Raw genomic sequence first — 27500 nt, forward strand, 5'->3', positions numbered from 1 at the left:
TTAAAGGTTATACTTACGTGTGCATTTGAATCCCTGTTTCCGAAATCCATATAATAATGAACCACAATGATTACAAAAAGTAGGACTTTTGAATGTGTGCACTTGAAATTGATGTGGAACGTCTAGTTTGATTCTTTCTTTGATGTACTGAAAAATACAAAACAGATTTAAGATTTAATTAAATGATCAATTTGTTCGTTTAAGAAATTTAATTCTCAACTCACCAAAGTTGTTTGAGATTCAATAGATGAGCTTGCGCATTTTGCGAGAAACTTCTCGTGACATTTTTTGTGGACGGATACTTGACAAGCTGAAAAAAAATTATATAATTATAAGATTTCAAAAAGATTGTTGAAACACGGTGATATGAGTTTTTTTTTCAAAAAAATGAATAAAAAATTATTATAAAAATGATACTTTAATATCACATATCATAAAGGGATACATAAAAAAAAATCTGTCAAGATAATAAAAACTACCGAAATTTCGAAAACCACTTCATTGCTTTAAAACTTAATGAAAAATACGTGAAAGGAAACACTTTTTATCACTGTAGCTGTAATACAGGGTGCCCCGTGAAGACCACCCTTAAATGTATTTTTAGAATTCTTATCTAAAAGAAAACCAAAAAAATACACACATTAGGGTACACGAGATAAAAATTTGATAAATCATAGTAGAGGAAAGCGCCTGCAATACGCATCAAAACAGGTTTAATCGCAGTTTGAAACTTTAAGGTGTTTCTTGTAATGTGGTTTATCAGATTTTGATAGTGATTTTTCTTTGCTTAAATATTAATTTAAGGCAATCAACTTTCCGATATGGATTTCAAAAGGAAATTAAAGGTTGTCTTTACCGAAAATCCTGCATTAAACTCATTTATTGAACCTACACTGTGACTAAGTAGGAAAATATACAGAATTTCACATTGTGCTATCTAAACGCTTCAAGAACCTAACCTTAAATATGCTAATTAGTTTGAAAAAACGATAAAAGTACGAAATTGAATACAAAAACCTTTACTTTTTGAATTAGCACACTTCTTTTATTCAACGATTGAATTAAATTCTTGAGCTACAAAATATGAGGCGCAGTTCAATTGTTTGGAGAGGATAACAATTAAAAGTTTTAGAACCATTATCTCAATTTCATTTTTTTGCCTTATCTTTGAAGTGCTATATTAATTCCTTAAGTATTAGGAACTATTTCAAATTTATTTCCCTCAGATTAACTGAATTATAATAATAAGAGAAATAATGAAAGTACAAGTATTTGTTGATCATAACCAAACACTCTATATATGAGAGACAATCATTAGAAGACATTATAGGATTGGAAAATCAGTTTTCCAAACGACATAGAGAGAACATAAAGAGATTTTAAAAAAATATAAAATGTCTCAACCAAATTCCTCCACTATTCTGGTACAAAATAAATATCAATGCATCCATAAAGCGTTCATCGATATGATTTCACATAACACCATTACTATATTAACTGCAAAGGAAAAATTTATTATTTTTACGAATTAATTATATTTTACACTTTTTTTAATATCTATCCTCTTTTTTAATATAATTGGTATTATTTATAAACATAATTATTTATGCATTTACATGTCTACATTTAATTATTATTTTTTACATTAAAGAATCCGTTTCAATAAAATCAATGTAAGTAGGTACTTAATTTGCGTCGCATTAGAGCTGCACAATTGGCTATTGGCGATGACCTTGGAAGCATCCGTGAGGATGATCCGAAGGCATGCCATCGCAATTTTGATCATTTGCAGAAGGGGTGGCTTCCTTGCTTCGGTAGCCCGACGACCTGTGCGCGAAGTCGAACACTTAATGGTACAGTGCGGCTTTGAGGAGAACTTCTCCAGACTAAAATTCTGGGGCTATCTGCTGCTACGGTAACAAGCGAGAGCACATTTCTAATGGGGGGGGAAATGGAGGAAGGAAGGTGTAGATTGGTTTACTTAAGCTGACCTATGCAAAGATCAAGACAAAACTATTCACCCCACACCCCTATTCGAATTGACTTTCCCTCGTAACCATGGTACCCGCCACGACGCGAGACTGATGTCTGGAGGAGTTCTTCTGAAAGCCGCACTATAGAACAGTTTAACGGGGACTGATACCGCTCACACCTCAGTCCCTACTCAGACTAATCAAAGTGGTCACCCACTCACTTACTGACAGCAATCAGTGATGCTTGCCTTCGGTGTTCTATTGGGAACAGTGTCCTTACGATCAGTCCACTGCGGAAAGTAAAACCAATGTATATTAAAATATGAATTTCCCTTTGACTTTATTTTATATGCTCCTATTGAAATTATGAATAAGTCTATTTAAAGCTAAAAAAGCGTTTGTTTTTATTTATTTTTTATTTTTATTTTATTAACCATTATGCATTTTAAAATTTAATCAAATTATAGAGTTGAAAACGTCACCCATTTGATGAACCTCAGCCAACAATTCATTCGAACCCTCTCGATACATGACAAAATGAACTTTAAAATAATGGCAGAGTTGTTATCTAAGCGGCACTTCAGAACTCTCAATGAAATATAGTTCTTCCTCGCTTCACGTCCCAGCGGCGGATCTCAAAATGCGGAAACTATTTTGTGCTCTCAGAGTGTTTTCGTCGGTCCTAAACGTGTTGAAATTACCAGTTTTTGTATAATATTAACTTTTTAAGAGTTTTGTGTAAGTTACAGTAAGAAATGTGAAATATTTAGCAACACTTCACGAAATTGGCTTTAAAGTTTACGCGTTAACAATACGTGGACATTCAACAGACCCTTAGATTTCCAGAATTTTTGAATTTCCTTCTTACATTAGAAGTTTAAAAAAGTACTTTTATTTAAGTGCTAAAGATCTTTAAGAAAAATGCTGCGTATAAAAAAAAGCAGAAAATTCTTTTAGAAGTAAAATTTTTAGCTTGTAAAACCTAAACTTCCTCATTATTTAGTACCCAAAGGTTTCGAGATATTTCACAAAATAGATTAAAAAAAGTTTTGTTCAATAAATTCATCATTAATTTTATTTTGAGTTAAAATAGATATGAATTGATTTCATTTAAAGTAACAAAGGTATTAATTAGAATTACTGATTGAAATAGCACTGATGACAAAAATAAATAGATAAGACCACTGGATAAGTTTTTATAAGTTATATAAAATAGAATGAAAAACATTTGTGTAATCATATGTAAATCACACTCAAAAAATTCCACAAAATAGAAGTTTCAAATCCATCATTTTAATACCACTGAGAATAAGACTCAAAAACATTTACCTTGACATTGATAGCCTTGCTTTCCAAAACCCCTGAAAGGAAAAAAGAAATTAAGTACACAGTTTATGCGTTATTATACACAGGGAAAAGTCCAACCATCAAGGAAATTTTTTTCCCTAAAATATTCCTTGAATAAAATTACTCTTATCAGAATGAAAAAACAATTCTTCATCTCCAAAAATGAAAATTATTTAGTTAAGAAATAACTGTTTTGGAGACTCAATTATCTTTTTGCAAGCATGATTAAATCCATTTTTATTCGATTTGATAGGATTAAAATATATATATCTCCTGTTATGGACACTCCTGCGGAACGGACGCCACTCAATACGGACATATTAATTCCTCGTGAATCTTCTTTTAAAAAACCATTACGCACATTCTCTGCAAATCGGACACTGCCGTAACCGGACAGTCACCTTTGCCCTGAAACGTTATTTTCCATCTCTTCAAACCGGACACTATTTTTTCGAAATTTGGAGGGGAAAAATTTTTTTGCTTTAAGTTGGAAGATGTATGAATTAAAGATTATTGATCTATTGGATTATCTATGCATTTATCCATGAGTTATCTTTGCATTTATTTATGAATTATCCATGTATTTTATGAAAAAGTATACCATATAGGTATATAAGTATACCATCTGGCCTGGCCTGCGCTCTCGTGTAACAATATGGCCCTCTTATGTGGGCTTTAGCCATATTGTTATTAAAATTGAACTGTCACCAATTTGTAGTTTTCCAAGTCATTCTATTTTTTTTAGATAATGAGAAAAATTTCAAGCTAATAGGGGAAAAAATTAGGCAATAATCAAGTTTCCTGACGTGTCTTCTGATGCTTAAAATCCTTGCATTAGGGACTGAGTTTGAACTCTTTTATATCTCATTCTATTCATTATTCGTTTTTTTTTTTAATTCCTGATTGTAACTTAAATATGAAAAATCTGTCAACTCCATAAATCTATCGAAGCAATTCGTAAATCAGCATTTAAAACTTTTTCCAAAATTAAATCAATGCAAAGAAAATAAATAAGAGTAATTTAACTCCTCTCTCAAAGCAAAACCGCTAATCAAATTCTTTATTTTACAGTTATAGTAATATTTTTTTTAAAATTTAATATTCTAATTGAGAGAAAAAAGTTTTCTCCCCAAGACTCAACGTTGTAAAATAATTCTTAAAAGGAGCAAGAAACTCTATTTAGGCAAAAATTAATACTATTTAAACAAGATGCGTAGAAATCTAAAATTTTCAATCTCTTCCATTTAAAAGAAACATGGATTCCGAACATGTAAGATTATTGACGCAACTATATCCGCATGGGGTGCTAATGTTCCTTATATTTAAACAAGAAACAAGGATTCATATTATTAAAACTAAGTGTTTTCTTTTTTTTTTTTTTGCATTAATCTTTACCCTGTTTCATGTAGGAATGGTTTTAAAAAGAAATTCACACTAATAATTTTCCGTTATTGAATTGGTAAAAAATTTTTATAAATGGAGTTTTGTGGTATTGCTGTCCTTTTAAGTTAGAAATACTTTTTTTAATTGAAGGGCCACACTGTTCCATAATATTGTTTCCAAATAAGTGCGTTACAGGTTTTCAGATTTTTCACAAGATAACATCAAAGTAGACAGAAACATCTTATGGCCTACATCGTTGTTTTTAATTCTATGATCCATAGTCTTTCAATTTTAAAAAGAAACCGGATAATTTATTTAATTATTTTTAGACAAACTTGCATGTAAAAAATATTTTAGCTAAATACTTTCTTTTATTGGAAATTTCAAGTTTCTGGGTTCTAAGGTTACTCACTTTTACTTGCTGGTACAAATACCTCGTACAGACAAAAATGATTCTATATTTTGTTAGTTTTTTTTCCCTTCCTTTAAACGTTTTTTCTTTCAAGTTGAATTTCATTAGTTGATTTCCCAATTTTTTTTAAATGAATAAGGACATAAGAAAATATGACACTTGTTCAATAGAGATGAGATCTTACCATAAAAATTCTTTACAGAAAGCACAAAAGGTGGGTTGGCGAAAAAATCTTGCTACAAATTTGTGACCTTTAGCCTCGTGTACTTTTTGATGTTTAATAGCCCCACGACGCCTGCGAAGGAGGTGATTTACTTTTTCATCTTCAAAATCTTTCAAAATCTCAGATTCATCAATATCTAAAAATTCGGATTTTAAAACAAGAAAAGCTTTAGAAAGTATTTAAACTATAAATATATTTATTTCTTAGTAATTGAAGGTTTATAAATATTGACTTATAATAATCTTGTTTTAAATTATTGAACATGGGCATTACTTTTAAAAGACGTTGCCTGTCAAAATATTTATAATTTTGTAGCTAGAGTTCCTGTATCTAACATAGTTACAACAAAGCAATTTTGAAATTCCACCTGGTGGGATAATTTTTTCATTCCAAGAAATTCATATTGCAAAATATGGAAAACTTTTCAAAAAGAAAATAAATTAACTTAGAACTTGATTCAACTTCTTATCAGACAGTTAGGAAAAGTATATTCTAAATTCATTTTTTGATGTCAAAACTAAATGTCATCAAATCCCTTCAGAAAGTATAAAATTCCCCTCTGGTTAGGAATCTACACCGAAATAGACAGAAATTAAGAATTGTGATAGTGTTGATTATGTAATTCATGCTTTTTTTTTCCTTGCGTTGATGGATCTCACTCAAAAAAGTGATTACTGAATCCCATCTTCTTTGGCAAAGAAAGGGATTTTCGCGTAGACATCCTTCATTTTTGAACACACGCATCTGACGAAGACATTTTTAGAACTATGGGGAAGTAAGACGATCTTCATTCTCTATTATCTGATTTTTTTTTATTGTTCGTTAATGCACACAACTTTAGCTTATGCATTAAATAATTTATTCTATTTATAAAAGTAACATTATTGGTTTGCACAGTGACAGAATTAAGAATTCGTTGTTTTGAAAGTTTTAAAGAAAACTATTGTTGCAGTTATTTGAAGTAACAGTTTTTTTTGCACACATTTTAAACTGGAAAATCAAAGTGTTGTGATTATTTAGATGGCTTTATACAGACATTTCATACCACAGTGATTGTCGAAAAAAAGTTGCGTATTTTTTTCTGTATATTTTTAGTTTCATATATTTCGGTACATATATTCCGTGTTATTTTTTGGTATATTTTTCGATAATCTCAAAATGTATAAAAACATATATATTTATTTCTTCTGCGGGGTTTAAGTCTGAGATAGTCTTCTGAGCCATAAGAAAGATAATTTGAGCACCTTAAATTGTGTATTAAAGCTTTCATTTTATATTTTATAAAATATTTTTGGAAAAGAATAAAAGTTTATAAAAAAACACAAATATTTGAAAGAAATTGTTAACTTTTTCTAGATCGGTTAACTTCTTTTTCATTAGAATGGGAAAAAAAAGAGTTATTCTTAGTATTTCAATCATATGTCGTGAAGCAAAATGCACAGATAATGTCATCACTTGTTAACAATTAATTGCTTAAAATTTTAAAGATGTAAAGAGTGTGCAATATTTTTTTAAATTTATTTTCAATAAAATGACAGCATATTAAACCAAAGATTTATCCCTTAATTAGTTTAAATTTTTCAAAACAAATATAAATATAAATTAATCTATGTGAAAACTTCTCTTTAAAATCTTCATCGGTACACAAACTACGGTCCCTAAAATACTTAATAGTGCTTTGTATAGATAGGAATAGCAGTAAAATTTAATTTATTACATTTTTGTGAGGGTTTATTTGTGTAAATATTAAAGTAACCTAACATTGAATTTTTCTTGAAGCTTGGCACATATAGATTATTTTTCCTCTGTTTCGTTCAATTTCTTTAACTAAAATTAATAATCAGCTTTAGTTCAAATTAATAATCAAAATAGGTTACAAATTTATTATTATTAATACTAATGGTAAGCATCGAAGTATAAAAAAAAAATAAAGGTTTTTCTTTTATTTTTTTTTATTTGAATAACGATTGGATGGCCTTATATAATCTGACTGACAAGTAATTTTTTTTTTTGAAGAATTTTAAAAATATATAATTAAAGCGAATCCTCGAGAATACCCTTTTTATCACATAAATTTTTTGCTTAAAATGAGATATTGAAAACTTAACTTACCATTATTTTTATCATAGTATCTGATGCAAAGTTTCAACCACCCCTTGGGCAATAACTTCAGCTGGAAAAAAAATTCTTATTTTCCTTTGAAAATTTAATTTAATTTAATTATAAAAAGAAAATATACTAAATAACAGGAAGGAACAAAAACTTTACTAATGAAAAAACTTCAAATATTTCAATTGATAATAGAAAAAATAGTAAGACCAAAAGAACTTTCATGGATTGAATAATTTAAATTACATTTCATTAAAATTTCAATCTTTAAATTTCAATTAATTAAAAATTTCCTTCAAATTTTCACTTTTTACGAATCAATCGCATTTGCACCGTGAAAAATAAAATGTATAGAGACGACAAGTAATTGATTTTGATTGGCGGCAGGTTTATAAAATTATAACGATAATAGAGTGACTCTGCCTTTCATCCCTTCAGTGGGTCGATAAATGAGTACCAAGCATGCTTGGGAACTAAACACTGGGGGTTCCGCCTGACCGGAACATCTGCTCCTGCACCCCAGAGCCCAAGGTCAAGAAAACTGAGATGGGCACAGTAGGCCTTGGCCCTCTATGGGCTGTCGCGCCACTGAGTTTAGTTTAGTTTAGTTTAATAGAGTGATAAAATACTTTTTTTCCACCATCTTATAGGCTAAAAAATATGGAAATTAGAGATGTGATAACTATAAACTCCGTAAAAAAGAATTCTATGGGCAGCGAAAATATGGTGAAAATCATTACATTGCCGTGCAATTGGGGAAGTTAGAGCAAATTTTGAAAAAGAAGCAGCTTAACAACCATTTTCTTTCCACTGCTAATACTATCAGCTCTAAAATATCAGGTAACTAATGAAAAAAAATGGTGCGTGAAAAAAAAAGTTGCAACACATTGCCACCCAAAAATGCCGAATAGATAAAAAAAATCTCTATTTTGATTCTTTTTTTTTTTTTTTTTTTTTTTGTCCCTTTCGTTGATTTTTCTATTGGTTGGCAGTGCAAATGCTGCTAAATTATTAATTCCAATCGGTTGAATGAATATGGATTTTTCAATCTTACTATTACTGCTTCAAGCAAATCCAGTTTAAATTTTGTTAAAGTCTGTACACATTATAGTGCAAAAAATGCAGTCTTGTCTCTGCCGTCTTTATCAGATGGCGTCTTGTGTTTCACCCAGAGTTGGGTAAACCTTTTGAAGTTCTTTCGCCAAGGAAAATAAAAAATACATAGTTTAAATGCTTTGCACTTGAAGCAAAGCTAACATTTTAAACTATATATCTTCTATCATCTTGCCTTAAAGAATTATCAGGGCATTGGATCGGAAAAATAATTTAAATATTTTAAAATTATTAAACTTGGATTATCAAAATCTTGGATTTTAAAATTTGGATTATCAAAATCAATGCCTTCTTCTAATGTTTTGCAAATTTTTATTAACCCAGATAATGCCGGATTGTTGTAAGTTATAAAATATCGAACAATTAGATAACAAACTTTTTTCATTTTCTCAAAACTCTTGTTTTTTTTTCACATTGGCTTAATAAGGCTCTGGCTTAAATAGGCTAAGCTTGACCTAACAGTAACTATTTCAAACTCACAACAGTTGTGAATATATATTATTCGCAAAAAAGCATCATTTCATGCGACGACAGAGCCTTCAAAGAACAACTTTAGGGACAATTGTGTGACCTACCTATACTAAATTATCCAGAAATTCAGAAGTATTGAAACTTTTTATGAAACTCAGTTCCAATTAACCTTGTTTTAACGAAATTTCAAATTTTTTTTTAGATTTTCTTACTTTTTCACACAAATAGTTACATTCATCATTAATATTAGACTAAATGTCCATGTTAGCAAAAACATCCTGCAAGAATTACAGAACATGCAAATTCTAAAAAATATAAAAAAACAAATTAGAATTTTTTATTTTTACTAAATTTGGTATATATTTGCGTTCGAAGACCCCAGGAAATTGTAAGAAAATAGTGGATGAATACAGAAAATTAATTAGAAAAGCTAAGAACTTGTAACTTAAAGCGAAAGAATTAGAAAGTTTGGCGAGGGGAATAGATATTATTTGTTTAACTACTTCTCGAATTTTGCTTTAAAAAATGCAAAAATTTTAAAGATTATAAAGAAAAAGAAATTACACTTAAAAAAAATAATAATTTTTTTAGAAAACCAATTTCATATACATAACCTTTAGAAGTCTCTGAAAATATAAGGGTAACCTCTCTTCACTGATTTCACCTCATATTTTAAAGAAAATGTTTAAATAATCTGCAGTAAAACTCTATCCAGACAGTGTGTTTGAAGATCCTTTCGAACATATAATGCCATGAGCTCATTCAGTTCCAAATCAGAACAAGGATTTACAGAAGCATCTAACTCGGACAGTGTTTTTTAAAACAAGGTGTAATTTTATTTTGAATTGTCATTCAAGTACTGAGTTTTTAAAATTGCATACAGACAAAAATGCGTATTTCAATTATTTTACATCAAATCAAAATTGAATTAAGTGAACTATAATCACAACGCACTTTAAAAAAAATTAATAAATAATAAAATAAATAAATATTTCTTAACTATATATATACACACGCACTCACAGGGGTTGGACAAAATAATGGAAACACTTCGTTACTAACACATTTTTTGAGCTTTCCCAAAAAATACTAAGAGAATCATTTTATAAATTTAGGAATTTTCTTCTACTTATGAATGAAGTTTAAAGCTTCTAGAGGTTTGAGGGACCGACAATAAATGACAAACGGAAAATATTGTATAATTATATAAGTTTCTTTGGTGATTGAATTAGGTGTATTCATAATACGATGCACTTGAAATATCAACTAGTGATGAGTAAATAATATTGTTATGTAGTGCTTAAATAATGTCCGACAATGACAGCTGTGAATTTTGATTAAAAAAATTAATAAATCGAAACCCGAGACCAAAAGTGAACATAGTAAACATGTTACACGGTTAGAAATTCTGCGTTTTTTTTCTCCGTGACGTAGGATCGCCTCTCTATTGTTTTCTTTTGATTTATTAGGGAGACATTGCTTATTTCTTTCTAATTGAGAAGAATCTTGAAACTCAATTAACAATTGTGTGTTTACACAATCAGAGGCGCAAGCACAACAACATCAAATAATAATTGAAATCTTAATCAAAAGTGGCAGATAAGGAGATCACTGGTTTTGAAACTCAGTTTCTGTCAGCAAAACAGGATTTTCAAACTCATAGAAAACACGGATTAAATTTGCCGTACTAGAACTTGAAGAAATGAGGAGATACCTAGTTTTAATGAATTGAGTAACGTTATTTCTGTTAGCATACGTCGGAATATGCATACTGTAGAAAGGTATTTGAAGTCGCAATTCCTCAAAAAAAAAGGAAAATTCTTAACGCTTTTTGCTCTCCAAACAAAAAGTTGTTACTTTATATGATAAAGAAAATAACTTTATCTCAAAATAGCATCAAAGAGACCTTTTACTCTAGAGTCTAATTATGTAAAGGAAAGTGGGGCAGAACGGGGTTTAAAATATGTTTTAAAAATACTAAATTTAAAAGAGCAGCAAATGTTTCAATATACATAATTCCTTTTCTTGAAAATGATATTTTAAGAAAACAGAAGAATATATTTTTCTTATCTATTAACAGAAAATTATATCACGCATACTCTCCTGCCCCGGGTTTTGGTGCAGATCAGGGTGGTAAGGATAAATAAAATATAATGAAATAATAAAGAAATAAGTAAAAATGTATAAAACTAATAGATACGCGGAAAAATAAATTTGAAGTCACTAAGAGTTTAAAGTGTTAAAATAACATCCGTATTGCACTTTAATATCCGTATAATTTTGTCAATCACTATCATTAAAAAAAACATAGCTACAACAATATATTATCATTTAAAAACAACAAGAAGAGTTACAATGACTGCAGCTATTATTGTAACTAAATATCATGTTTTCAAACAATGCATCAAAAAATTGTTAAAAGATAAAAGAACCGGGGCTGTTTTTTTAGAAACTTAAAATACGATGCAATTTGCGAAACACAATGTGAGAAATATTTTGCGAGAGATTTACGTATAAAGGGTTGGACTCGACACAATGAAGTGATAAATTTATTTTCATTGTTTCATTAAATTCTTAGCGCACTACAAAAACAGTCTACAAAGGGGTTTTTCTATTTTTTAGCTTCTAAGATGTTTGTCAAGCGAAATTTATTTCTTTAAGGTCAAGGCTAAACAATGTGTGAAAAAGTTTAATAAAAATTCTTCTGCTTTAAAAAAATTACGAATTTTGACTTTAAAAATTATGAATTAAGATCGTCATAATTTTAATCAAGTATTTATCTTTGTTTCTTGGTATTATATATTAGGGGGACCGGAAAGTAATGTCGTTTAGGTGCATTTGTTATCGAGATTTTATTTTTAATCAATAATGTATTCACCCTCATTAGCAGCAACCTTTCAATGCCGAACCGAAAATTAATCGAAAAAAAATGAATTAGTTTTTAAGACTAACGAATATTTAACGCGCCGAAACAATATTACTTACCGGTCCCCTAATACTTAATGTGCGAAATATTCATATGAAGTATGAGAATGTAATTATTAATTTTTTCACTGCAGTTCTTAGCAGACTTAAAATAACAAACAAATTCTTATATGAGGAAAAACAGACGGTTTTTGACATTCTTTTCAACTATTCAACGAAATTAAAAGGGAAAAAAAAAGCGTGAATAATGCGCAAATGGAAGCACAAAAATTGGCATACTATAGGTTCGGTTCTGCTTGTTTGTCGTATGGAGTTAATAGGCACACGAGCCAGTCACTGTGTTAAAATTGGATCAAATTAGATCAAATAGATCAAATTAGTGTATTTTTGCTTAAAGTAAAGAATAAAGTCCAATTGTCTTGATAAACTTTAAAAGGTATTTAGGGTCACCAAGCAAAGATTGAAGATCAGAATAAAAGCTTCAAAAAAGTTTGTGTCTCACAAATATGTTTATTGATAACAACAACTTGATAATACAAACAAATTGGTGCTTGTTCATTTTTTCATAAATGTATAAGGGTTTAACGGGAATGGCTAATGCTCAGCTTTCTTATTAACATCTAAGCTTTATGATCAACGGATATTATTCTGTAGTTATCAATCGAAGAAAAGATTTTATGTAATTCAGTAATTTGTGTATTCCAGTGATCTTTCCAGGCTTGCTGTACTGATGATTGACAAATTCGCTTAATCCCTAAGGTTGCTAAAAAATTCCTGCTTATGAGTACTTTTTGCCACTTCATCAGCTCGTCCATTCTCATGTATACTGACATACATTCAGAAGAAATAAATATCGAAACCTCTTCATCACGTGATGTAGTTTTGAATTTTGAGAGTCCAATGTCCAATGGAGGAACACTTGAGATAAAACTAAGCTAGTCAATATTCACTTAAGGTAAATTTGGTCAGAAAAAAGTAAAAGGCTAGAAAATACCAAGCTGAAAACTGAAGAATCAGGAAACAGATACACTGCAATTTTCTGTTACGACACTACAACCAACAGTATTTTGATCCCACTGTAAAAATTGCTTTAAAAATGGTATATTGATGTCCATAAAATTTTTGAATAAAAGTGTTGAGATAGTGTAATAACATCTAACACACAAATTAAAAGATCAACATAAGGTGGAATAGCTTTTGTATTAGTAAACAGCTCGAGATTTAAAATACTGAAAATCATTTAAAAAATTCGTGATTCTATTCTCAAATAAAAGAGTATAAGATGGAAGCGATGATATATTGTGTATGAACGACACACGAGTAAAGGGGATGAAGTGGTCTAGATTTAATTTTAAGATAATAATTCAACGAGAATTTAGAGCTGCCCAAAATGAAGAGAGGGGTCTGAACAAAACATATACAGACTTTCAAATGGGGAAATCTTAATGGCACTAATGATATTCTTATTCCTTAAGGATGGATTGTGTCAAGGTATTTTAAAATAGATGGATTATCTAATGAATATGTAAAAATACCATAATCTAGCTTCGAACACGTATTACTACACGTTATATATTCAACATCGAATCCATATCAGCCTCCCCCCCCCCCTACGAACAGTTTGCGAGGACCTTAATGTTTACTAATTGAGAACAATCTCTCCTTTTATAATTTTTAAATGATTAAAAATGTAGTTTAGAAATAAAAATCCTTCTAGGAGTTTTGTTTTCTCAACAAGAGAAATATCGTTATTTAAAACAATTTCAGGATGAGAATGAAAACCGCGTCGTCAACCAAAGTGAGCTTTTTTAGGTTAGAAGATTAAACCATTTTCATTTGCCCATTTTAAAATTTTATTTATAGCTAGTTGCATTTGTTGTTCAATGAGTGTCATATTAATAGAAAGCTCAGTTAAAATGCTGTTTATTTTCAATGTAAAAGCGTTACATTTAAAACCTTTCCCGAAGGGACACCTTGTTCCTGAGGAAAAGCATAAGATAAAATGGAATTCATTTTAACCCGAAAAGTTCTATTGAATGGAAATTTTTTCATAAATAATACGTATTATCCCCTATTCCACAGTTTATAATGCAAGTTAGCAGCAAGTTCGGTCGTGAGCTTTTTCTATGTAAACGAAAATTGAAACTAGATGCAGATTTTTAAAGAAAGCGCGGCGAATATCAGTTTCAAGCAGTCTCAACCATGTCATAACTTTGTCAGTAAGTCATAACCATGATTCCGCCTAAACCTTTATTTTTGTCAATGATATTACCGCACTATATTATAGCAGCAGAGTTTTACAATTTGGTTAGGTTTTACTGAGATTTTTTAGAGACAGAAGCAACACAGAGACAATTTATTTGCAATATCAATGATGTCAGGTTTTGTCGTATTATAGCGTCTGAAATTCCACTATATTAGTTTGGCTATTTTATCACTTATGAGTTATAGGTTTAGAATTTTTTGGACAAAAGTACAGTCCAGTTCGGACCAAAGTCCAGGAGTCTCCATCCCATTTTCAGTTTGAATGTTACTTTGGAAGTTCGTCATCCTTTACCTTCATTTGTTCTCATTGCATCAGATTGTGAATGTTGTTTATTATTCTCATTTAAATTTATTTCGTCTACATATGGTCACATATTTTTGTTTAGCTATTGGTGGAGATTGTGTTGGTTTCTGTGTTGTAACTTGTTTATTAACTGTTGGGGTTAATTTCAAGTATTTTTTTTATTTTCAGAAGTGCTTTGTGCCAGTGTTGACGGGATAGTGGATTCAAGATTTTGCATTTGTTGGGATTGAGAGGAAGTTGTTTTTGATGTGCTAGCCATAGACTTATAATATAGATAGACTGCTCACGATGCGTTTAACACGGAAACCTGTAACCACACCACATGACTTATCCAAACAAAAGCTTCCGCTCTCCTGTTTCGCGATTTTTTTCTAAGAAAGTGGGTGATTCTCGACTTCGCAACCGCGTGAAAAAGAAAAATGTTTTTTCTTCTCAGAAGAAAAATATTTTTTTTTCTCTCTTTCTCTTCAGGAAAAAAAAAAGAAGAAAAGATTTGACTTTTGATTTATTTTTTTCAGTTGTATGTTATGTTGTAAGTCTATATTTTTTTCATCCTTCCAATTATTATTTTTTATTTTTCGTATTCGATAGCACAATAACAATATGAAGGTTTTATAAATAACGATATAAAACTTAGTATTTTTTAGCTCACAGCAGTAAAAATTATTCGGGGATTTGAAAGATACATAACGTAACTGAATCATAAATTAAGTTTTGAAAAGAACAATGTTTCTAAACAATAGCTTTCTAATTAATAAAGCATAATCGATATAAACAATTTTCGACTTCAATTAAAAAGCTGAGCTATAAATACAAGGAAATGCTAAGATTTTCTCAGTTTTGTTACAGACAGTCAAGTACAATACATGCATATTGCTCAAAAATTGAAGAAACTCAAGAACTAATTAATAATTTTAAAACAAGTTATGTAAGAGAAAATAAGTTCGTTATCTTTGAGAAGATATATTAAAAAAAATTTTTAAAAAAATCATGGTTTTTTAATTGTTAGATTTTTTTTACAGTGGAATATTTTTCTGAAACCGTGATTAATTTACATGAATATGCTATCGTAACTTTCTGAATTTTTTTTTTAGTATCATAATAACGGAAATGGGCAATTTGTATTTAAAGCAGTTTAACGCATATTTTGAAAGGAATAACCGAGCAAATTTATAAAAATAGTTTTTATTCAATTGTGAAATAGAAACGGAATGTTCAATAAGAAAAGAAAAAAAAGAATTATTTGAATTATCTTTTACCAATCAAGTATAAATATGATAGACTCCTCTAAATAAAACAGTTGATCAAATTATTTTTAAAATTTTTTCAATTAATTGAATTTTGCATTTGCTCGTAATAGAATACAGCATAGCTAATTATTTTTGAATTTTCTAACAGAAAATATTTAAATTAGACTGTTTCACGAAAGGTTCCACATGATTGCAGTCATAAAAAATCTAAATGTATTTATAAAAAAAGTTAAATTTGGGGAATAGGTAATTACAGCATCAATTTTCCATGTGATTTAATGATGCGAAAAATATCGTAAATTATTTTAGGATATATAGCCTAGCTAATAATAGTTCTTGAAATTACCAGTTAATATTTTCTTATCAACAAAATTTAAAAAAGTCGACAAGTTTCGACATGGTTTTTAATCATATCAAAAGGTAATTTTTTAAACAACATCAGATTGTAAACAACCCGATACCTTATTTAGAAATGCATCATATAGAAATTCAAAACTTAATTGGACGAAACTAGGAAAAAAAAAATATTAAAATTCAATTGACAGAGTAAGAGTTACGTACGGGTAAAAATGATGAACTAGACTAACTTTCTAGCAAGCATCTATAGCAGTTCTTCAATTGCAAGATTTATTATTTACATTAAATAAACATTATTTATCAAGTCTGTTTGAGGCAGTAATAAATGTAGGAAATGAAAGCAACTAACTTTAAATGTATTTCGCATTTTAAAATACTTGCATGAAAGTTGGTATTATAATATGAAAAAGAAAAATTTGTAGACAAGTTAGAGGACAAACTAGTTTTAAAAAAAAGTAATATATATTTTTTTTTTTATGTAATTTGGGGCGCTGTGCTCCGAATGCCCTTCTGTCAATCAGTTCCTGCTTGTTAGTAGTTATATCGCATATACAGTAAATATGACTCGTTAATAAGTTGTGATAACCTCGGAGAAGTTGATTGTCCCCGAAGCAAAGGTAGAAATTAATTATTTTTATTGCTAGTTTTTTCATCATTGCTGGATTGTAAACAGGATCATTTTACAACTTTACCGAAATTAATTATTAAAGTAAATAGATTTTGGATAAAAAAAAAATATTAGATTCTTTTAAATACAGATTTGCATTAAAGAAAATTAAACACGCACAAAACATGAATATCAAAACTAGAAGTCAGGGCAAAAAATATTTAATCAGGTTATATCAGGAAACTACAAACCCTATATAACTATTTATTTACATATATATATTTTTTTTTAAGTTTTGATAAAATATTTTAAAAATTATTCAATTTGCATAAATAAATAATTTTAAATCAGTCCTGTAAAAATTAAAGTTGATTCAAAATTGAATTTAAAATTAAACTTTATATATACCGATTTCCTTCATAATATAAACTTATGCTGTTATTTTCTTCACGCGCAACACTACTATCAATTGTTTGCTTTAATTAAACCTATTTATGCTCACATTAAAATACATATTGAGACCCCACTTCCAACCATAGTTTTAGGAAAAGCATTGTTTTTTTTTCACTTTCCTTCATTCCTCTGATTCCTCACAGAAAAAAAAACGCATTCATCCACGAAAACGAAAAAAAAAGAAAAAAAGGAGGAATTTTGTATAATTTTATTTTCGCCAATCTATTTCACTCTATCGCTCCTGTTTCTTGTACTGTCAAAACAATACAAGGTTCAATTAAGTTTTTTTCTCCTTTTCTTTCTTTTATTTATTCTGAAGTTTAACTAAAAAATATGTTATAGTATGATCCATTAATTTCAGGATATTTTTTTATATTTGTCTTAGTTAAGGAAATAATCAATAGATGGCGATACCAGTATATTCAAGTCAAAAGCATTACCATGATCATTTGATATTTGAAATGGAATTTTTATTTTATAAAATTAGTAATTGTAACTTTTTCTAGCCTGAAAATAATTTTTCCTGTTGTTAAATATTTATCCTAAATTGTTGTAATGCTTTCTAAGTAATATTTGATAAGATGTTTGTAATTATCGTAATTGCAAGAAATAATTTAAAATTAAGAGTGCCTGTCTTGGCCCTGGAATCCGTAAAACTTTCTATGAAGTAATTACGTAACAGTTAAGTCATGAAGAAAAAACTACACAACTGGCCATTAAAATTGCTACACCAGGAAGGAATGCAAATAACAGAATGATATTTATTGGGCACATAAACTATTGTTGGAATGGAAGAACAAGTGATTAAATTTTCAGGATATTTGGATGTATAGATCCTGAGAAATCAGTAGTACTCAGAGCAGTCACCCCTGGTTGTTGTTAATTTACGTCGCACTAGAGCTGCACAATGGGCTATTGGCGACGGTCTGGGAAACATCCCGGAGGATGATCCGAAGACATGCCATCACAATTTCGATCCTCTGCGTAGGGGATGGCACCCCCGCCTCGGTAGCCCGACGACCTGCGCGCGAAGTCGAGCATTTCACGGTAGCACAGTTTAACGAGGACCCTTACCGCACACCCTCGGTCCCTACGCAGACTGATCCAAGTGGTCAGGAGTGATTTACATAGAGAGAACCAGCACCCCTCCCCCCACAATTTTCCCTCTAGTAAACCCTATTCCCAGTCTTTTACTATGGAGGTGGATTGATGTGCTTTGTTTTGAACAATAAAATTCAATAAAAATGGTCGTATACTACTGTGCATACTCATGAAGAAAAATTCATAAAAGGAGGGCCTTTTACATTTCACAAATAAGACTTATTCTTTTACATTCACTTTTAAACATTTATTTGCAATTTGTATATCAGCACATCAGGTTATGGAATGAATTAAATTGGTTTTTAACTAGCAAAATAGCTATTATTTTTTTATAATAATATTTAAATTAATAGATTGTAATGTAGTTAACATATGTAGGTATTTTCATTACAATTAAATTTCATATTGATGTAAATATTTTGATATTTTTACTGCTTTTTTGATAAAACGCGTGCATTGGAATTGGCGCATTTTTTTCACGCTAATATTTTGCGAACAAATCGCTTTTTATTTTCGCTCTGAAGCTTATATTGATGCGTTGAAAAAAAAATTGTTTTGATAATTTAAATCGAATTTAATTACATATTTTAGTTGTACAAACTTAAAAATGTATATAAAAGTACATTTCCTGTAATGAAAAATTTTTTGGATCAAAAATAAAATGATCTTTTAATAAATTCCGTTATTAAATAAAGTTTATAAGCCGAAGAATGTTTTTTTTATTATTTCGAAAATTATTTTATTATAGGAAAAATTGTTTGGATATTCATATTTATTTAGGAAATTTTATATTTATATTTATTACTGTACATTTATTATTCAGGAAAATATTAACTAGGTTATTATAGGTTGTATTATTTATAATAGGTTCAATTATTAATTAATTATTATAGGTTGTCGAAGGTGTGGCTACGCATTATTATTATATGTATATTACTATATTATATTTCGATTTCTGAAAATAAGAAGGGAATAATTCTCTTTTTCGTCATCAATAATTGTTTTTAATATAAAATTTTAATTGAGTCGAGAACTATCAATGTTTCAAACAACATAGTATGTTCTTATAAGGAATTTTGTAATACTTTTTTTAAATAAAGAGACAAATAACCAAAGCAAAAGTTGTTATTTTAGTTTAAATACTTTTATCATTTTATGCTAACTCACTAAAATGTTAATTGTATGCATTTGTTAAAATTAAACAAACTATTGGTTAAACAAACTAGAAGCCCAAATTGTGGAGCATTAAGTAATATTAATATTACTTAATGCTCCATAATTCCCCCCTTTCTTTTAAATGATAATTTGAGTGAAAAGTTTAAACCTCTCGTAAAAAATAAAACCAATAAATGGGTATTTCCCTAGAGAAAGTAGATTTTCATATGATTTCTTAATTTATATTTGACTTGCAGCATTTAAATTATTGGCATAATTATTAAATTATTGACATAGCATGGAAAAAATCTGATCTTTGAAATATCTGATCAAAAAATCTGATCAATTAAAAATATTTGGGACAGTCAGTTTCTTGTTTTGTTTAAAAATATTTTTGTTTGAAAACTTTTACTGGTCTCATATCCAAAAAGTCCTAGTTTCCGCCAGTAAACATTTATATCTGTTGTAAAAATCAAATTTCTATATGGCTATATAGAAATTTGACTATATAAATTTCTAGACAGCTAAAATGAGCAATTTTTTTTCCTTTTTTAATTAAAAAGAACACCTGCGAAACAAGAATTAATGAGTAATAAGAAAATATTAATTTATAGAAATATGATTTAGAGAAACTTAAATTATTTTTTTCTTACCATTTCGAATATTTTTAACAACGGTGAGAAGATCATATTTCTCGCGACAAACATACGAAGGATACAATTATTTTGCCAAAACAGAAAAATGCTAATTAAAAAAATATTTTTCAATCAATGTAAGTGTTTTTCTCAAAATTATTATGTTTGGCGCCAAGGGAACAACAATCTTTTTGCATTTAAGAAAAATTTAAGGAGGAAATGTTATTATCTTTTTCAAGCATTGCTCATACCACTCCGTCGTTTAAGTACTTTCGTAATATTTGAATATTTGAACGACCACAAATAAAATAATTTGTTCGCTTTTGTAGACGATGCAATATTTTTGTCTTCTTGAGAGATACATTTCGTCGAAATCGCTAGAAATTCTGCTCACGCCGAATTGTCCCAACGATGAGTTGTGCATGCGACAAACTGTACCCACGACGAGCTGTCATCACGAGGAAATGTGCCCACCACGAATTGAACTCCTAACGAATTGCGTGAGCGACGAGTTGTTGCCGCGAAAAAATGCATCCACCGCAAATCGTGCTGGTGACGAATTGCGCGCCTACGACAAATTGCCATTGCGACGGGTTTTGTGCACTACGAATGTCCTCCAGACGAATTTTGATCCACGATGAATTTTCCTTGCCACAAATTGTGCTCAAGATGAGTTGCCGCCCCTTGGAATTGAGAGTGATTCACAACGAATTGTGCGATAGGAATTGACGAGGCACCGTTTCAATGTATGCATCGAAAATTTCATTTGAAATGTTGAAAGACAAACACTAATAATAGGAAATGGATACGTACCCACGTTTTGTAGCATCGGTCATTATCAGGGCATAGCTTATCTAAATCATCTAATGACAGCTTTCGTGATGCAACATTTCTATCTGATGGTTTTTCTATTACTTCAATTACAAGAGAATCATCTGAAAGAATTATATTTAAATTATGTCACGAAAATAAAAATTAACGCTTTGAAAAAAGACTTTCTTTACCTTTCTTTAAATCAACTGAAACAATAGCCCTCCATTCAACAATTCTTTTACCTAAATAGAAAGTAGATCATTTAGATAAATGAATAATTTTCTTTAAACTAAATTATGTATCTATTCATATCCTTAAATTTACAAAGATTAAAATTTAGAAATTTCTCAGACTACGTTCAGGCAGGAAACTTTAAATGCAATTTAAGCACTTTTTTTTCTGCATTTTTAAAATATTAATGTTCTTAGTAACTTGGGTACTTTTATTATGGAGTGATACTTATAAAAATAAATGCACTAAAAACCTCTACATTATGCTCAATTCTAAATTAAAAGCTAGATTTCGAAAGTATTCAGTTATATTTCAATTTATAAACTAAATTAAATTCTAAAGTTTTCTAAAGTATCCTTATTTTAAATATATTAAGATAGATATTGAGATATAAATATTGTCCATTGCTTTAGAAGGGCAAAAAAAAAATGTCCTTCCAATCATTTTTTTTTTTAAATTTAAGAGTCTTATTTGAATTACTGCAGAGTTATTCATATCTATTTCCTTCAATTATAATTTTTTCTTTTAAATAGAAATATTTCAATTCATTATTGAGGAAAAAAGATGCTTACATTTACAGTTCTGTTTAATTAAATTCTCATAAAATTTTTTTCAAAATTGTAAGATGTTATTTATAATAGAGAGTATTTACAATTTAGAACTGTCTTCCTCAGTGCTGTCATCTGTCGCCATATGTATTTAAAAGAACGAACTAATAAAAGCTCTAATGTTAAGTAATTAAAAAAATATTTTATTTAAATTATTTAGTGATTATGCTTTCCTTTTTTGCAATATTGAATACAAAAAAGCAATCATTGAGGGTGTCACGTCAATTCATCGCGCACAATTTGTCGTGGGACAATTCATTGCAAACAGAATTCATAGTGGGCACAACTCGTCTCGAGCACAATTCGCCGCGGGCACATTTTCTTGCTGTTTCGAAACATCTATAAATATATCCATTTACATTGTCAAAACTCTTCATTGCCTTACAAAAGCTAACTAGTTATTTAATTTGTAGCCGTTTAAAAATTACGAACGCTCCAAAGAGGGGAGGGTTTTGTGATTAGTTTATTGTTACTTACTTACAAAGGGGACCAGGGTGAGACACTGAATTAAAAAATGATTGTTGTTGCTAGTCCTTAGCGTTCAGTTCAATAACTTCGTGATATTGGTTGTAAGATATTTTTTAATCGCCGGTTACCTTGACTGAGCAAAATGTTTCTATTAGTCGTAACATATTTGTAGCAAGAAATATAATATTCTACTCGCCGCCTTGCTGTTGAAAATATTCTAGATTATCCAGATTTAATTTTTTTAGCTTAATAATTTTATAAAATAATTTTTCCTTCATCTAATTTTAGTATTTGCAGCAGTATTTTTTTATATACAAAAGTTCTAAATTTCGCTACCACATACGAAGATTGAAGACACAATAGACACATCCTTGAAACTGGGTCTTTTTTAGGATATGAGACCAGTAAAAGTTTCAAACAAAAACTTATTAAACAAAATGAAAAACAGAATATTCTTAATATTTGTTGTTGTTGTTAATTTACGTCGCACTAGAGCTGCACAATGGGCTATTGGCGACGGTCTGGGAAACAGGGCGATCTGGGATGATCCGAAGACATGCCATCACAATTTTGATCCTCTGCGGAGGGGATGGCACCCCCGCTTCGGTAGCCCGACGACCTGCGCGCGAAGTCGAGCACTTTACGGTAATCAGTTTAACGAGGACCAATACCGCACACCCTCGGTCCCTACGCAGACTGATCAAAGTGGTCACCCACCCGCACACTGACCGTAGCCAGTGATGCTTGACTTCGGTGATCTGCTGGGAACCGTGTCTTAACGATCAGTCCACTGCGGGACTCTTAATACTTTTTGATTTAAAGGGTAGATTTTAACACATTACGGTGCTAATTGGGCTAATTAAGCGCCACAAGCGATAGATATATGATGGTATTGCATGAAAACAGACAAAAAAGCTCGATATTATGAATACGGAATGTTATGATACATTTCCTGGCCACTGTCAAATAATAAAGTTACAAAAATTTTATGTTTACAATGAGCTAAAAATTGCTAGCTATTACGACAGAATTGTTATTAGGAAAATACATTTTCCTACTATTTAAAGTGAGCAATATTATACAAAAAAGATTTAAATGGAAAACATTTATTTCTGATATCAATACAGAACCTTCTTATAATTTTAACACGTTATTTTAATAGGACAACAGGGTAAGTTTTCTTCTTAACAAAAGAAAAATTCTATTGTACTTGAAAAGAACCATCTATCAGATTTCCTAAATTATAATATCGTTCACTGTTATCATTTAGTATTCTGATTTGAAAACTTACTCTACAAACATTTCTGTTCTAGAAATTCCTGTTTTAATAAAGTACGTCTGAAGAAAACTGCCTACTCAAGATAATTATTTAAAATCAAAATAATTGTCCATTATAAAGGTTGATTTGATTTGTTCATTTACGTCGCACTAGAGCTGCACAATGGGCTATTGGAGACGGTCTGGGAAACATCCCCCATTATACAGGAAAAAGAGGTTCGTCATAACTGCATTTTCACACAAGAAATACATAAATTTTTTAAGTCATATTTTTGCCCCAAATTATAAGGAGTAGCCACAAAAAATATGATCCAAATAATGTAACTAGAAAAAGACCCGACTTTTTTGTTTTAATTTTACTTTTTGCATTTTATTAAGGCATTGTTTCCGATATATTTTTTTTTCTTCTTCATTAAACTGAATTAAACCAATCTTGAGACCCTCTGACGAGCAATTTAGAATAATAAGGGTTTTATTCAGAAAAACTACAAATAACACAACTGACAATACTATATGACAAGTGAGATATTATTTCCTATGCATTTTTTCGAGCTGAATCTAGTGATACTATATACACAAGAAGCACAAGTCAATAAAACGAATAGTTCAAAACTTAAAGGGGTTTTTGTCTATGAAAAGTACTCCTTTTGACATATACTCAGTGGCTGATCCAGCTGGGGGGGGGGGAATTGGAATCATGATCTCCCCCCAAAATTGAAAAAAAAATTTTTTTTTTTAATAGTTTACAAAAGAGATAAAATATTTTAAAAATTATTTAAGGGGGCATATAGATTTTTTTTCTTCATCTAATTATGTTCATCACTGTTTCAAGATCACAATCCAAAAGATTAAAACAAAATTCGTCATAGTTTCGTTGTAAATATTAATAATGTTGAAGCGCTTCAACAAGTTTAACCAAAGATTGTATAAAGGTGAAGATGGGAAACTTGCGAAACTTGTATTGTAAATCTCGTAACATTTATTATTTAAAGATTTTGAATACTTGAATTATTTATGTATTGTTCTATTGTTCATTAAGAAAAAAATAAATAACTAGCATTAAAAATCCCATTTTTTTTTCAAAAAAAATATTTAAAAAAATTTTTTTTATAAAAAAAATTAATTGTGTGTGGGGGGATCTGAGTCCGTGCCCCCCCCCCCCCCCTCCGGAAAAATTTCTGGATTCGCCCCTGCATACACTTACACTTTTTACATTGCTATGTAAGACTTTTGTTTGACCATTTAAGGTATATTTCTTAAGCTAAATCGATTGAGATAAAACAAGAATTGAAAAGATAAATAATTAAGAAGTTATAAGGGTTCTCAGTACAAAAAGTAATATCTTCTATTTGCTCTAACATAGGAATGTCATTATTGCTATACAGACGCGTTAGGTATTGTTTTCTATGTATTTTTCTTTCACTTAATCGAACGAAAAAAAAGGACTAGTGTTTCAAAAGTTGCAATGCTTTCTTTTAAATATAAAAAGTACCATTTTTTGAATTGTATTAGGAAGAAATTCATTATAATTTAGAAGTTTTTGATCCTATCAACTTGTATTTTACCTCATTCAACTTAGCATGAAAAATTGCACCGGAAAATGTACCTTACGTGTTCAGATAGCCTCTATATAGCAATGGAAAAAGTGTACCTATGTACATGTCAATAGAAGTACTTTTTAAACATAAAACGCTTTTAAACTATCTATTCTAATTACTCTTGCATAGTCTCATACGAATCAACGCAAGAAAGAACATTGGAAACAATGACTCTTTTGTTTAGATAGTAATGTCAGATGCATTAACAGGTAAAAATGTAAGTTTACACCCTTTGTTCATAAGTCCCATATGACTCAAACTATTAGTCTGATCAGAAATTGTTTTCATTCAATTCAACGCAAAAAAAAAGTAGATTGGAAATGGAAATAATGCATCGCTTGCCTTTTAGGAAGAAATTCAATTCTCCCCCTCAAATCACCCCTGTTTCCTTCAAAAAAAAAAAAAAAAAAAAAAAAAAAAAAAAAAAAAAAAAGAAAAAAAAAAAGAAATTTACAGAGGGGATTTAGGGGAGGTTTTAAGTATCATTTATTATGGCATAAGAAAGCTTTCCGTCAAAGGAAAAAAAAAAAATTTTGATATCAATTTTTCTGAAAAATAAACTTTCTACTGCTATATTTACTGGACTAATATGAACTGGACTTAATCGAAGACGCAAGAAATTGTGCGCACAGTGAATTGTCGCTACGGCAAGTTGCGTCTTCGCAGAATTGTGCTTGCGACGAATTGTTGTTACGATGAGTTGTACTGTGCTCAAGAATTGACATCGAGACGAATTGTGCTCATGACGTATTGCCACACGAGGGATTGTTCCATAACAAATTACATGCGAAGAATTAATGCAGAAAAATCATAGAAGAGAATAGGTGGAGTCTCCTAGTCCTTTAAAAAAAAATTATTAAAGATTTCTTCCACGTACTATAAATAATACTCGCCGAGCCTAAAGTTCTAAAAAAAATAGTAATAGTAAATTTTAAATGTGTTCACGTTTCCCACAAAACATAGAAGTTAAGTTTGTTAGTACTATGTGTTTTGTTAGATGAAAATTCAACAGTTAACTGTAGAGAGAAATATTTGTTGCTTTTATAAACAATAGATGGCACCACTGAAAAATTATTATTTTGCCCCCTTAAATTCTTGCATAAATTTAAGGAATATTTTTTCGAGTGCATGAGTTCCCACTTCTTTAAAGCATTTCTTCCGACCTTATATTTTTGTACAAAAGTGATACTTTAAAGTAGAAATTCAGTACATTGATTAATTAGAGCGAAAACGAGATGGCTTCTCTATTCAAAGAATTTAAGTTTATTAAAGAAAAAAAAAAAAAAAAAAAAACATGAAAAATTAAATTTTTAAAAATTATATTTATTACAATACAGTTATAATAAAAAATATCTCTAATGAAACTCTTAATGGAATTTTAACATAATCTAGAAATATAAAATGAAATAAACATTGTATATTCTAAAAACACACGTATTCTAAATACATTTAGAATATTCTTCTCATACGTCCATTCTAAAAATTTTGATGAATCATCATACTTTATATATCAAAAAGCATTGACCAAAATTTTATAAAATAATTATTTAAAGATTTAATGAATTTAAGTACCAAATTATTCAAATATATTTTTAGGAATAATTTTTAAGAGAATTATTAAAAATAATAAGATTTTATAGTAAAACTTGACGTTTTTCAGCTGGATAAGTACCTCAACCAAATTTCATACCTGCCAACTTTTAATCCTTTCGAGAATGATTTTCCCCACTGGTAGTGGAATGGAATTTAAATTTTAAATTTAGGCAGAAATATGCGCTATATTTTGAAAAAGCTTACGCGGACTACCACAACAGTATTCCATATTAATATATATGCTTATTTTTTTAAAAACAGTGGTGGTCAAAAAGATTATAAATTAAGTTTATAAATGCAAGGAATATATAGAAAGCATACATTTTACTACCACTTTAAAGATAGAAATAAAATTTTACGCCAAATGCGTAAAAGTTGGCAGGTATGAAACTCACAATTTTGAAGATTAATGGCAATTGAGATTCAGATCTTGTTTTTGTAATTATTACTGTATACTTTTTTAAATACTTTATTTAAAAAAAAGTTTAATTCTAATATTTTAATATTTTTATTAATATTTTAGAATTTTTGTTGAAAAAATCTTCCAAAATGCAATTTTTTTTTTTGCTGCCCCTTTAAAGGTTCCATTTTAGGAACGCAATAATATTTTGCAAAATAATTAAAACACATAATTAAAATGTTTATCTCGTTTTCGAAATATAACAAAATAAATCAAGAATTACCTTCGGCAAGTGAGGGACTTTTATTTCTCTGGCTTATGATGCAATATGTGTTGGAGGCTTCAAGTTTCGTATCAATTTCCCTGGATTCAACTTGAAGAAGACGAATTCTAAAGTAACCACTTCTCTCCAGAAGATGAAAAGTCAT

At 29.5% G+C, this 27500-nt stretch overlaps 1 protein-coding gene across 1 annotated transcript; it reads right to left on the reverse strand.

Moving 5' to 3' along the window:
• Window positions 1-27500, reverse strand: LOC147801832 (protein kinase C delta type-like). Its single transcript, XM_087154507.1, has 8 exons — window positions 27356-27500; window positions 21088-21138; window positions 20897-21018; window positions 7451-7511; window positions 5300-5474; window positions 3303-3334; window positions 225-310; window positions 1-147 (listed from the first exon to the last, which is right to left on the reverse strand). Exons 1-8 carry the CDS (start codon window positions 27498-27500, stop codon window positions 1-3), a joined length of 819 nt encoding a protein of 272 aa, XP_087010633.1.

The sequence above is a fragment of the Parasteatoda tepidariorum genome, chromosome 11 (assembly GCF_982258835.1).
Source record: "Parasteatoda tepidariorum strain Cologne lab strain chromosome 11, Ptep-v5.0, whole genome shotgun sequence".
Classification (NCBI taxonomy): domain Eukaryota; kingdom Metazoa; phylum Arthropoda; class Arachnida; order Araneae; family Theridiidae; genus Parasteatoda; species Parasteatoda tepidariorum.